This window comes from Strix aluco, chromosome 7 (assembly GCF_031877795.1).
Source record: "Strix aluco isolate bStrAlu1 chromosome 7, bStrAlu1.hap1, whole genome shotgun sequence".
NCBI classification, from domain to species: domain Eukaryota; kingdom Metazoa; phylum Chordata; class Aves; order Strigiformes; family Strigidae; genus Strix; species Strix aluco.
In genome coordinates this window covers 5,835,296-5,849,530 of record NC_133937.1, presented here as the reverse complement: position 1 = coordinate 5,849,530, position 14,235 = coordinate 5,835,296, and the positions used below count along the sequence as shown (strand labels likewise).

The 14,235-nt window shown below is 36.3% G+C and overlaps 1 protein-coding gene across 3 annotated transcripts in view; it reads right to left on the bottom strand.

The window, feature by feature from the left end:
• CTNNA3 (catenin alpha 3) overlaps positions 1–14,235 on the bottom strand; it is a 545,392-nt gene that overhangs the window by 70,723 nt on the left and 460,434 nt on the right. For all 3 annotated transcript variants that reach the window (XM_074830309.1, XM_074830310.1, XM_074830311.1), the window contains one exon: positions 4,464–4,556. In XM_074830309.1, coding sequence (XP_074686410.1) covers positions 4,464–4,556 — 93 coding nt within the window. The remainder of the gene's footprint in view (positions 1–4,463; positions 4,557–14,235) is intronic.

The window sequence follows — 14,235 nt, the reverse complement described above, 5'->3', positions numbered from 1 at the left end:
AAAAAACCTATCTAATAAAAAATCAATTCCAGTAATGAGCATCATAGAGAGAACAATGCAATTGCTCTTATATATGTATGGAAGAAGTAAATTTATTCAAATTTGGAACAAATGTCTGGATTAGCCTACTTCTTGGGGTGCTTTCCAGTCCTACCTTGAGTCCTCCATTAACTTCATCTCTTCATTGAAATTGGGGTAATTTAAGAATTCACAAGGAAATTAAATGCTTTTGATAGATCATGACTCCTGACAGGGAATCTTTTGCCATATATTAAGTGTCAAATTATCATTCATAGAACCTACTCAAAATTGCAGTAAATATTTGCATTATGCTTGAATTCTTATCATCAGGATTTCAAGCTTGTGTGTGGCTTTGATGAAAATTAAATTTACAAAATATTTTAAACTCGGCTTTTTTATTAACAAAATAGCACATGCTTCCTGTTAATGTATGCCAGCATTTATACTAACATAGGAACTAAGATGTAAAGTATCTGTTACTTGAATAAGAATAGCTAATTAATTTGATGGCAAATTAACTTCCCTGAGTAGTTTTTTAAGCAAGTACTAATAGGTGTTCTTGGTGTTTGCTTTTATGTTCAGCCTCTCTTATAAGAGATTTTGGTAAGACCTTTATATAGCCATCTTTTCAAGGCTAAATATATTTTTAGACATATATTAATCATTACTGTATTTAAGATGGAATAAAAATAAAACCATAAAATAATTCAGCCTGGATTTTCTTAATCATGGTAATACACACTGAGTCATCAGCCCTGAATTGTTGCATAAACATATAGTATGCAACAAATCTGTATAAAAGAAGATCTTATTCTCAGACATTTTTGTCTATGTATTCATAAAACTGTCTGCAGAACTCTGAGAAAAAAAGTGTGGGTGGGTGGTTGCCTGAAAGCATTTCTGCTCTTGTCATCTCTAAGTGGATTATGTTATGAGCTAAAATATTTTGCCTCTTCTTCAATATGAACACCTAACCTGTAGCAATAACTTTGAAATTAAGCTAAGCTCTTCTCTTCACTAATTTAGTAACTTTAAACACTTAAAATAAATTTTCTCCTATCATCAGAATGTACGTTGTCTTCTAAGCGTGAAAATTAAGTAGGCAACTTCTTGACCCTCTCTTCAATGCAAAATCATATGATAATAAGCCACTAACTATCTCAATAGAATTACACTGATCGTGATGGCATAAATTTCCTCAAGCAAAATTACTGTGTGATAAGCTTGCAAAGTAACTACACAAATTAGACACAACAACCAGAGGAGTATCTAACTTTCAGCTGAGAAAAACTGTGTCAGCCCTTGGATCCACAAGCAGCACCTTTTTTTCTAGTAGCTAAGGATTTGCTAAGGATCTTCTTCAAGGATATAAAACTGTCAAATAATAATCAGTATTGTTATCCAGTTTAATTACTGAGAGATCTCACAGCACATTGCACAAGTTAACCTGCATTCCATGGTGTGGGATGGTGCCATAAGAACAATCATATTCATCCTAGAGATATGGAATTATCTGAGGGAAAGATCAATGAAGTAATATGTCCAAGATTACCTGTATACTTGCAGAGTCAGGAACATAAATACAAGGTCAAATCTCAGTCCTGCTATCTCACCACTAACCTATACTCTCTCTATATAGAGATAGATTCTGAAGAAGTTATAATTAATAACATATGATTTTTTCCTACATAAGGAAAATAAGATTTGCTAGTTAAGATGTAGCCTTTGTTACAAGCGGCATATGCACATCACATCTGCTTTTACAGACTTATGTTGTGATAAAAAGAGAAAGAAAAAAGGCATTTTCGTAGGCCCTAGTTCCTTGCTGGAACAGTGAGAGATGTGACAAAGGAGAAAATACGACACTCTTGACACAGCAAGAGGAATCAAGAGTGCTGTTATGCAGAACTAGTATCGAGACAGATACGTATAAATAAAATTGAGTTACTATAGTGGAAATGCCCAAGAGAAAGAACTCACGGAGGAAAAAGGGTTACTCTGCAATCTTGCCATACCACTTCTGGAACACAGCCATTCTTGGTGTTACCACTGCATGCAAAAGCCTCACAAAGCCACAGAAATCTGTTGCAGAATGCAAAACAAGACAATCCCTGTCTAAACCTTAAAATCTATCTTCCTTATACACATTCTTCATATTGCTAAACAGGTTCTAGGTATAAATCTTTAAATATCAATATCAAATAGCAGGCCAAACAAAGAGGCCTTAAATCATTGTTTACATTTGCTGCAGCAGCAAATAGATTTGCTCAAACATTTGTTTAAAAAAAAAATGTACATGGAAGTTTTTGTCAATATGTTGATTTAGGCTGAGAGGGTATCTAATTTAGTCAAAGCTATAATCTTCTATTAATCTCGGGGGTTAATGTGCCACTTATGGCTCTGATAGCATAATTTACAAAAATTGTTCCTAAGTAAAGATATAGAATCAGGCCTTAAGCGATGACCTGCTATCTAGATCCCCCAAACAGGAACATTTACAGTAATTTTATTATTTTGGGGATAAATGGAAGAAAAAATAGAAATGGAAATGTTCATCCTATACTGTTAAAACACTGTTTTTTCAAAGGTATTAACCATAGTTTATCTATAAACAATGGTCCCTTCCACCTCCCCACCCAATTCACTGCCAGTGCAGATTAGGTATTGTGTGCGTAGTACAAGGAAAAGCATATTCCAGAGATCTGTCTCCACAGCAATAACCTAGCCTCTGAGTCTTGATAGCCAGCTCCCTACCTACAGCTGTCTTCAGCATTTACTTCTTGCTTTGTGTAGCCATCTTGAAGTATGTGTTATCTACCGTTTTCTTTTCAAAAAACATTCCCTTTAAAGAAGTACTCTGGTTGATCTGAGAAGTAGAAGACCATGTGTGAAAATATGATCTTTTAAAGCTTTAGTGGATCTTTTGTTACTACATTGTGATAATAAACATCTACAAACTACTACGTCTGTTTTCCCAGTGAGAGAAAAACTTCAAGTGCGTTGAATATGGGATATTTATGAAAATATGCAAACACACCATTTGTACCTGTTCCAAAAAAATTCATAGCATCTTACATGGATAACATTTTGAAGGAAAACCTTGCCTTTCTTAACTACAATAGAGATTTCAGCTTGTAATGTGAGGAAAATGTGCTAACATTTACAAAGAGTAATTTAAATTGAAAAGGGCAGCTAGTATATTTTAATTGCCAATTATATTTATTGAGTAATAAGACTGCATGAGGTGATCTTTCACATAGTTGTTACATTTCTCACAATGTTTTAAGAATCAACGGACAGTGAATTAACATATAATTGATATGCACATATGCAACATAAGTGAACAACATTCATATTGGTTCATGTTTTTTCATTAGTATTTAGGGTCTTAATAAAGAAAATATTTGTGCTTGTTGAATAAAAAAAAGTGCTGAAAACCAGATGTGAATTAAAATGCCATTTTCTTGACATAATTCTTTTTATATTGAAAAGTTTTGCTTTTTCCCAACTAGTTCTATCATTTATAATTTCCATTATAGGAATAATACTAGAATCAATCAAATGTGAGAGATCTGTTATTGTGCTAGGTATTGAGCAAACAATTAATGAAGCAGACATTTCTGGCCCCATGGATCTGCACTTCAGAAAGTTGTGAATAGTGTACAGTTTTGCTGAAACATTATTTAAAGTGGAAACATAAAGAAGATTAATGTTTGCTAAATGCATCAATTTTGTACTAAGAAACCTTCTGCTATCTCAAAAATGTTTTCAGGCTCTTAAATGTTTGAATATAAACAATAAACAAAAAACAGTAATGCAGTGAAGTCCTAAGGTTAAACTATGATACAACAGGAAAAACAGATTCAGAACTTCCAGAAATACAGAAATTGTCAAATACTGTATTAAGTTTTTCATACTTCATTAATTCACTAGTTAAGCAATAAGCTATAGAATAGTTTCACACATGACCACAGCAGGAAAAGTCTGTAACTCACACACAGCACTGGCTATGATTTCAGATATATCACTTTCTCTTCTATGCATGTGAACTTTCTCAAACGTAGAGGTTATTTTTGATTAATACACAGTGCAGGCTTCAGTAAGACCCAGATATAAAAAAATCCTTATTAACCTAGCTTTTATTAGACCAAGCCACATTTATGAAACTGTAACCTGTTAGAATTTCATTCAGTAAGAATAAGAATTTTTCTGTGTAATTTAGATGTTCACCAAGTATTTACAACTTAATTACACTGTCTTTTTCTCTTTCAGGTCATACACATCAGTTTTATGCCCTCTGCACATTTTCAGAAATCTATTAAGAGTTGAATAAGATTTTAATGATTCACTGCATGACTTTAAGTGGCTTCATAGGAACAATAACAGAATAGCATTTTTCCCCTCATCAAATTGCTTTTAAAATAAACTGATGTAATACATACTCTGTCGGTTTTCCCTTCAGTCTGAATACTTGTACGGCTACGTGCATCATGGTCTTCTTCAAGGTCAGATACATCTTCTAGCTCCTCAGGTGTCTGGGAAAAAAATGTAGAAATGGGTTATTCTCTTTTATGGTTAGTAACTTTCATATTAATGTCAAACATACATTATAATTTGGTGTAAAATAATGTCTGACGAACAAAAACCAGTCCTGTTCTAGCAGTGCACTGGTTACTAAATGCTAACTAAAATCAAATTGTGTCAGACAGCTTTGAACTAGTTCAGATCAGCCATGCTTTAATTAAAACACTGACTTTTAAAGTTGGTACTTCAGGAAGTTATTTTATATTTAAATATCACGTCATTGCTGCTAGCAAAGGTGTCTTACAAGAAACCTTTACATGACAAGAAAAGATGCCTAGATTTTTAGAATCAAAAGATTGTTCTACTTTTTTTACAACTCTTCACTGTCCGGAAATACTCATATGTCCACCCTCCCATCTTCAGGTTAGATACAGCAGACTTAGTAGGCCCTTGAAAGGGCCTAATATATTGTCAGTGGGAGCAAGAGGCTTCAGAATCCTGCTGATTTTTGTTGCTACACTGACATCAAGGAGTGCTCAAAGCCAGCTATGCACTCTGGGAGGGAAAGAACACCTCTTCCCCAGTTTTGAAAGTGTCACTTCTTGATGCTATCAAGTAGCACAAGTTCCTGCACTACTGGAAAAATTAAATGGTCCTAATTTGCTATTTGTATACATGGCATTATTTCATATGCCACTGTCTGTTCCTTCTAGTGACCTTAACTGCCATTTAAGCAACACCAGTTTATACACATTTGCATTATGATAATTTGATATCCTTTTCTACTGTTGTGGTTTTCTTAGGGCTGTTTTTTGCCTGTAGGTGGATAGGAAGAAACAGTTCTTACAGATATCCATTAATGATATCAAGCTATCTTCTCAACAAAGGAAAGTTAATCCCAACAGCATTAGGTAAATACATTTACACTTTATTCAGCATATAAGCCTTTCACAACCCTCAAACTATTATCCTGCTTTGATAACATAGGTTTTGGGTACTAATTTCTTCAACCGTACATGAGCAACTCCATCAAAAAACATTTAACTTATGACAAGAGCAATTTTCTATACGATCCAGGTCTTCACATTTATTTCCTCCTTCTCACTTGCCAACATATTATAAAATAAAATAGTCTGCAAGCAGAGGTTCTGAATTTTATCATAAATAACAGTAAAAAAAGCATAATGAGCATGGCTATATAAAGTACACTAAATAAAACATTAAAAGCAATTTTACTCATATTAACAAAACATCACACAATGAAGCACACAAAAATTTTGGGATTATGAACTATGTAAAAATTAATATTGGCTCTGTCAGTGCAATAGGGCACACAAAAAATTTTCCTTTATCAAGTAGATTAATATTTTAAAGAATCAAAAATATATAGAATCAGACTCAATACATAACTGGTGGCAGATCTACTACTGAATGATCTACTACCAGCTTGACATATAGAGTTCCAATTAGAAGGAAATCCTGGCATTTTTAGTATCCCAAAAGGCTGACATGCCAAGAGAAACATGACAAGAGAAGGACTAGCAGATAACCCTACCAAAAGACAGGCAGAAAAAACTCTGGTCATTACTTTTACCCAACTTTCAATCATGTCAAACATAATTTTTTAAATCTGGAATTGCTGTACATTCTCACCTTTTTCTTTTTACTGTCAAGTTACATATAAACAAGATCTGCTGAGAGAGACATTGTAAGGTTCTGTTATTTTATTTCTGGGTCCGTAGCATGGTAATGGCACTACATTAAACTGAATAAATCCACCTGCATATGTTCATATCATTTGGGAAAGTGCCTCTGTGGCTCAAGGGTGGTATATAAACCACTAGACTTCAAAGTCAGCCTTGAAACAAGGTTTAAATAGCACTTCATTACTTCAAGAGCACACAAGTAAATTTGACTCACTAAACAAAATAACAATAATTTCTGTCAGATAACACTGTAAGAAATAAAGAACTCAAAGCAGGTCCACAAGCTGGCAGAAATATAATGCTGGTGGTGTAAAATACAGCTAGACTTCCTCACGAAAATAGACAGGCAATCAGTTTTGAGAGCAAAGATGAGCATAATGCTACACTGGTAAAGCAGGGAAAAGGAACATTTTATTTTCAGGCAAAGACTAAGAGTGTGATGAAGTCTCTCAGCTTTAGCCCTGGAATTAGACATGCTAAGAATTCCACGGTAGCCAAAAGCTGTTACCATGCAAAAGTTGTTTGAAAACCTGCAGTGTGAAAGGAAAACCAGATTTTATTGTGGGTGGATATCCAGGAAATAAAAAAACTGTCACAAACTCACTTTAATTGAAACACAGACACTTTTATTAGAGGACCAATAACAGAAAGGGTATTAAAACAGAATAACTGTAGCTTCTCAGGATTACACTGACCAGGGCCCTCAGGCAGGTAACAGCCTTGATTCAGTGAGAGGTTATTCGAAAAAAGAAATCACTTTCTTTTTAAAGCTACACAATACGTGGTTATTATATACAAAAACATATTGCGATTCTTAGGTTTTTCTAAACATTAATTACATTTTTTTTCTCCCAATAATCATAAAGTTGGATTGACAGTAGAAGGGCACTGTTCCTTCCAGGGTAAACACATACTTAGATATGTTTGACAATCCCACATTTACAATAGAGGTTTTTTTCCTTCTATAAAATATGGAATACAAGATGTTGTGAAAGGGCAGAATGGTTAATAATTTTGACACAGTCACATTATTCGTAAGTGAATTTTAGGTCGTGTCACTAAGAGCTTTATACCATCACCACCCCACAACAAACTGCATATATTTTATTTTAGGAGGCATTGAGAGAATTTTGTAGAATAGCATTGATACTATTTTTCTGTAAAGTCAAACTACATAAATATTACCAGCCTAAATGTAGAAACCATAGAGAGCAAAGAGGACAGGAAAATGACACTAGTATAACACATCTCTCAATGACAGTCTCAGGTAAGTTGTCCATAGGCGAAAACATCAATCTATTAATCTGATATGGCACTTTCAAAACCACAAGTTGTAGAACAGAGAACTCCTCCCAGCTGCATAGGTATAGGTATATATTTCACTCTCCAATTCTTTACTCATATGCAGAACATTAGGTCAGAGTCTAAGTGCAAGCAGGTTCATCTCTGAGCTCCTCTTGGCCCAAATGTTGTCAGAAAACTTTTTTTTTTTTAAATGCATATGCCCTTTTCAGGTTAGCAAAATTTATTTGTGGCTGGGACAAGAAGTTTCTTGTAGAAATCCCATTTTTCTAGCCAAAAGAGTGCACTCCCATTGACTTCTTTCCAAGTCATTCTCTCCAAAGTCTAGATCTGCCAGGTTTTGAACTATTGGTATTGTAGAATTCAGAAAAAAAAAACCTATCTAGTTATTAAAGACTAAGGACAAAGTTTCAAGCAGAAAGATGCTCTTGATTTATCAAATATTAAATCACAAACCATAAACCACAGGCAATTCATAGAACCATAGACTGGTTTGGATTGGAGGGGACCTTAAAGATCATCTAGTCCCAACCCCCTGCCATGGGCAGGGACACCTTCCACTAGACCGGGTTGCTCAAAGCCCCGTCCAACCTGGCCTTGAACCCTTCCAGGGAGGGGGCAGCCACAGCTTCTCTGGGCAACCTGTGCCAGTGTCTCACCACCCTCACAGGAAAGAATTTCTTCCTCATATCTGATCTAAATCTGCCCTCTTTCAGTTTAAAATCATTACCCCTCATCCTATCCCTACACCCCCTGATCAAGAGTCCCTCCCCACCTTTCCTGTAGCCCCTTTAAGTACTGGGAGGCCGCTCTAAGGTCTCCCTGCAGCCTTCTCTTCTCCAGCTGAACACCCCCAACTCTCTCAGCCTGTCCTCACAGGGGAGGTGCTCCAGCCCCTGATCATCTTCGTGGCCTCCTCTGGATGTGCTCGAGCAGTTTTGTGTCCTGATGTTGGTGCCCCAGAGCTGGACACAGCACTGCAGGTGGGGTCTCACGAGAGGGGAGCAGAGGGGGAGAATCCCCTCCCTCGCCCTACTGGCCACACTGCTCTGGATGCAGCCCAGGACATGGCTGGCTTTCTGGGCTGCGAATGCATGTTGCTGGCTTACACTCAGTTTTCCATCCACTACTACCCCCCAAGTCGTCCTCCACAGGGCTGTTCTCCATCCACTCATCGCCCAGCCTGGATTTGTGCTTCGGATTGCCTCAACATAAAGCATCAAAAATTGAAAAAAACCACCCACCATAATAATAAGAACAATAGAAGTAGTTAATTGTTTTCTCTCCTTGGAAGCTCTTTTATATAATTCAATGCAAGATTTGTGATTTTTTTATATTGCTTTCATGATTCACTATTTATTAAATACCTGAGACACAGACATATCTGCTTATATGAATCTGAATATTCCATATTGGGAAAACTGAACATAATGCAACTCTGCTGGTTTTGAATTCTACACTCACTTTTAATGCTACAGTAAGAAAATGTTATTGCATGTTTAAACTGGTATGAACTACCAAGGCTTGTAACACAAAATAGGGTGCTATCGTCCATAAACAGAAATTCTGAACAGGAAGAACAGTAGAGCTTGAGGACTGGAATAAGAAGAATGGAAGGAATTTGAAAGTACTGTTTAAGTTGAGTGTTTAGGGCTCTGACATAAACTGTACATAACCTCCAACATAAACTCGGCAACTGAAGTGACAGAAGGGGAAGAGAGTTAGGAATCTGTAGTCAGTGACAGGATAAAGACAAGACATAAATGGCAAATTCACTATTAAGACATACAAAGTATGGAATTTAAAATAAATGTAAGGAAGAACGTTGAGGTAAAATGAAGTCCTGTGCAATACTCTGGCCAGCAACAACCTACAATCTCATGCATGAAGCACAGTGGTAAAAAGAGTTTGGAAATAGATTTAAACAGGAAAATTTAGAAAAAGGTTTCCAGCAGTCATAGGAGCAGAACTCTTGAATAGTCTCCCCTAGAGGTGCCGGAGGAGGGGAGAAATCAGTTATAAGATGAACCTTAAGCAGCTTACAGACAATGTTAGATAACAGCTGGCTGCAAGAGCAGAGGTGTGAGACAGGACAGGACGCCTGCCCCAGCTTCCTGGCCCATGATTCTATGAGAGATTTCAGTCATTTGTGAAAAGGCTTTGTTGACCCCAACAAAAATGCATTCAAGTATGTCCCTACACATTTAAGACTATAATTACATTACTACTGCTGATGTGTTAGGCAAGTAGCGTGTATTCTTTTCCACAGTTCAATGCTTGTAATAAATCTGCATTCTTGATGGTTTTGCTACTGAAGACTCAGGCTGAGGACTCAAAATCATATTTATAGCCAAGTCTAGTACTGATGAATTTTACACCTTCCTGGTATTCAACTTCAAGCCGCAATAGCGAGTCATTACTATTGCACATGGGTGATTTCAGGCTATGAATTACCTTTTCATCTATGAAATGAAAAACACTCTCTGATGACAAACCTTTTAATTTGCTTTTCTACTAGGATTTTAAAGAGAATAATTCATAAAACCAAGGTCTGGCCTTAGTCTTTAAATCTCTGCCAGTCTTTCCAAACTGGGTGCAAATGTGCTTTTTGGCTTATTTGCTTTGTAATCCAAGCTTTGTAGAACAATGTATTTGACTAGGTTTCAAACCTCCTCAAAAGTGATTATCCAAACAACTTTATATAGATCATTCATTTTTAAAGGTCACATACACCCATGAAACCATCAATCCTGCAAATAAAGGGTCTCAGCTGGTAAAAAAAAATGCAGAGTCAAGTCTAAAAATCTCAAGATACACAATGTAAATGGACAAAGAGGCATCATGACATGAAAGAAGGAAGCTATCTCTGCTTATCTAACATTCAATTAAATGCTGACCTTTAAACTGTCATTATGTGCTCTTATGGTTTATCTTATCTTGATTTCAACACCCCCTGTCAGTCATTCTTTTTTCCAAATGAATACTAAAATGCAGTGCAGAATAACACCTTAACAAGAGCTAAATTGATGTGATATCTTTATTACACCACTGCAAATACAGAGGTATTTGTGGTATGTAAATACCACAGCAGCAACAGAAATGTTTGTATGTACTCTAGGAGGATCAGAATTTGTCTATTATGTTCTTCACTGAGAACAGAATGGATTTAAAGAGATTATCTATTCTACTCTGGACATTTGACTAATGTCCATATTTCGAAAATTTCATCATGTCAAGCAGCGTGTCATTCAGTGTAACAAACTATGGTAAACGTGCCACAAATGGGCCTTCTGCAAATATTTAGCTAGTGTCTGATATTTTTGTGTATTAGTCACAATACCACTGTTATCCCACACATAATTCTGCCAGATGACAGGCTGCCAGAGAAAGAGTTTTGATGCACTAGAGGGAGAACAAGAAATTGCAAGCATTGTTTGTTTTTCCTGACTAATTTAGTAAGAACCTCATATAATTCTTTCTATCTAGTCACTAAAAGCACTTTTCAGGTTTTTGCTTTTAGCAATTATTTTGAGTGTTATTTTGAAAACAATAAAATCCTACACTATAAAGGGCACATTAAAATCCTGTGTTCTTAATCTGTCAATATTGTGACATCTCAGTGCTGTGGCAAATACCATTCCCCCTATTTATCATTAAAAATGATCATACATCTATTCTTGAAATCTATTCTTGGCACTTCCCTTAAAGTGGCATCTTTTGTATACCACATTATTTGGGATACTATGAATATAAAGCTAAGAAATGATTAATTAAACCAGAGATCAGAGCTCTGTCTTTGATAGCAGTACTGTCACGACCGCTGGCAAGGAATCTGTCATCATGTAATAGTAAAATCATTATCCTGCCATAGCCTGTACACATTACAGATAGTTCATTTTCAAATGTAGGTGGTAAACAGTTCTTGTTACTAACAGAGAAAATTGTGCAAAAGATTTTTTTATATATTTAAGCTGTAATTTCAGGTAAGATTAGTGGTGAGAACACAAACTTTGGTGAAGACCAAACAATTTAATTAATGATGAGAATAAAGTATGACCTTCAACGCTAAAAGATGAAAGTATTTTCAATAAAAAAACATTATGTTATATGGTAAAGAGTTGAGGTTTTAAAAATAATAGATGTCATGAACTCATAGTATGGGAAAAAATTTGCCTTATTTCTACTGGATGCTAGGAGCTTTTGTTTGTTCATTTACCAATAAGGCAATTTATAACATTCTGCTCCAGGAGATGAAGACAAAAAAGTTAAGATTAATCACCATTAGAAACAGCTGGACAGATCAATAGCCTGACTCGATGTGACAATTCCTGTGTTTTCAGTTCTCACTGAGGATACATTAGGATAACAGCCTTCTCAGTAAACAGCCCGGCAGATAGGAAGGATGTGAGCAGAGGAGTGTAATTGAAAAGTTTAAAGTGAAATTTTTGAGAACTGACTTCTGAAAATCCTTTTAAACTAAAAACTGTGAAGTTATGACAGCTGAGTAAATTGGAACAGAGATTTTTAGTACCTATTCTCTATCCTAAATTAAACCTCTTTTGCTAGAAACCTGTATTTCAGCCCTGTTTTCATTCCTTCCTTTCTTGAAGTTTGGTTGTACCTCTTGAAGTGCTGATGGTACTTTGTAGGCATGCCACTCTTGCATAATGACTAGAACAATTAGGAGAGTTTTATTCCTGAAAATACTGACCTAGTCATGCTGTTGTAAAAGCACTGAACACATATTTAAATCTAAATAGTTGGTAGAAGCTTGAAAGTTGACTGAAAATCACAACTAGTAATGGTATTGTAAGCATAAGGGTCAAAAGATATAGGAAGATAAGATTTATAGATGAGGTAGAAGTTTTTACAAAATGAAACAGTGTCATCAGAAAAGAAGCTAAGATTTCAGGAGGTACCTGATTTTCATTTTCATTAGGTACCTGAGGACTCACTTCTGAATGTGAAAGCTTGTTTACTTTTTCCAGTTATCTCAAGGAAGCACTTTTTTGGTATGACATTTTAAAAAATATTTTAAAATTCAAAATAACAACAACAGAAAACGTGAACAAACACAGCTATTACAATCATACACCTCTGTTGTATCCAAAGTCTGTCTTCACTCCATGAAAACCATAACAACTGATACACAGCTCCGTGCAAAGTGTATCCTTTGCTTATGCTTATTAAGTAGGAAACTTCACCACATGGCTTAGAAGCTTCCATTTTAAACTCAGAAAATTAATAATTAACAAGAACAGATTAGTAGTTTTTAATACAAGTGATTTGTTGTTCTAAATGTATTCCCTGTTCCCTCTGCTGGGTTGACACACATTTACTCAGTCTAGTGGGAAGCTAATTAAGACATTTGATTTATAATGGCAATACTTAAGTTGTTTGAAAACAGGTAGTGAAAAGCCAAATGAGCTATTGTTCCCCCTTTTGCCAGTAATCTTTATAAAGTAAATTATATATGGCCTACCAATTTTATAGTTGTATTTGAAATAGAAGACTATTGCTAAACGTTACTCCAACATTTGAAAATGAAAAGAGAATAGAACTCGTTTTCTCTATCACACCTGTATGTATTAAAAGCAGTCTAAAATATCGTTATTGTAGGACTGGCTAACTCCAAAGGCAACCAAACAGATGCTTTGCATTTTTACTCTTCAAAAATTCATTATGGTTCCCATTTTCAAAAACGAACAGAAGAACAAATTGGAAAAGTACAGATTGCTCAGCCTCTCTTCAGTCCCTGGGAAAATCATGGACTGACTCCCCTTGGAACACGCTTCCAGGCACATGAAGGACACAGTAGTCACTATGGAGCGGAGTCAATCACGCCTCATCAAACTGACTACCTTCTCCCACATTTCTGGATGAGGGAAGAACAATGGCTATCATTTAGACAGGCTCTCCACACAATCTCCTAGTTTCTGTAACCAAGTTGGAATGTTAGACTTTGGATGGCTGAACAACTAGATGGATAAAAACTGGTCAGATGATCGGGCTTCAGAGGGCAATGGTTCATGGTTTGTACCCTACCTGGTGGCTGGGAACAAGAGGAGTATCACAGAAGTCTATCCTAAGACCAGTTCTGTATGACATCTTTACCAAGAGGAGGTGATGGAGTGTACATGCAGCAAATTTACAGATGACACCAGACTGGGGGACTGGTAGATAGGCTTAAGGGCAGAGCTGCCATTCAGAGGCATTTATGCACACTGTAGGAATGGGCTGATGGGAATATTGTAAAATTCACCAAAGATAAATGCAAAGTCTGGCAGTTAAGAAGGGTGAACCCCTTGCTACAAATAAAAGCTGGGGCTGCCTGGCTGGGCATCCTGGCTGCCTGATCAGCTGAAAAGGGCCTGGGGATCTTGGCACACAGCAAGCTGGGCATGAGCCAGCAGTATGCCCTGGCAGCAAGGAACACTAACAGCATCCTGGGCTGTATGAACCACAGCAGAGTGAGAAAATTGAGGGAAGTGACTATCTGCCTTTACTTGTCTCTTATTAGCACCCAGAATGCTGCATCCAGTTTTGGCCTCCACCCTATACACAGAAGACACTTGATTAACTGCAGTGAGGTCAGCAGAGGACCATCAAGACAGCTGGTGGCTGGAACGCTTGTCTTACAAGGAGAGGCTGAGGGAACTGGGCTTGTTCTGTCTAGAGGGCA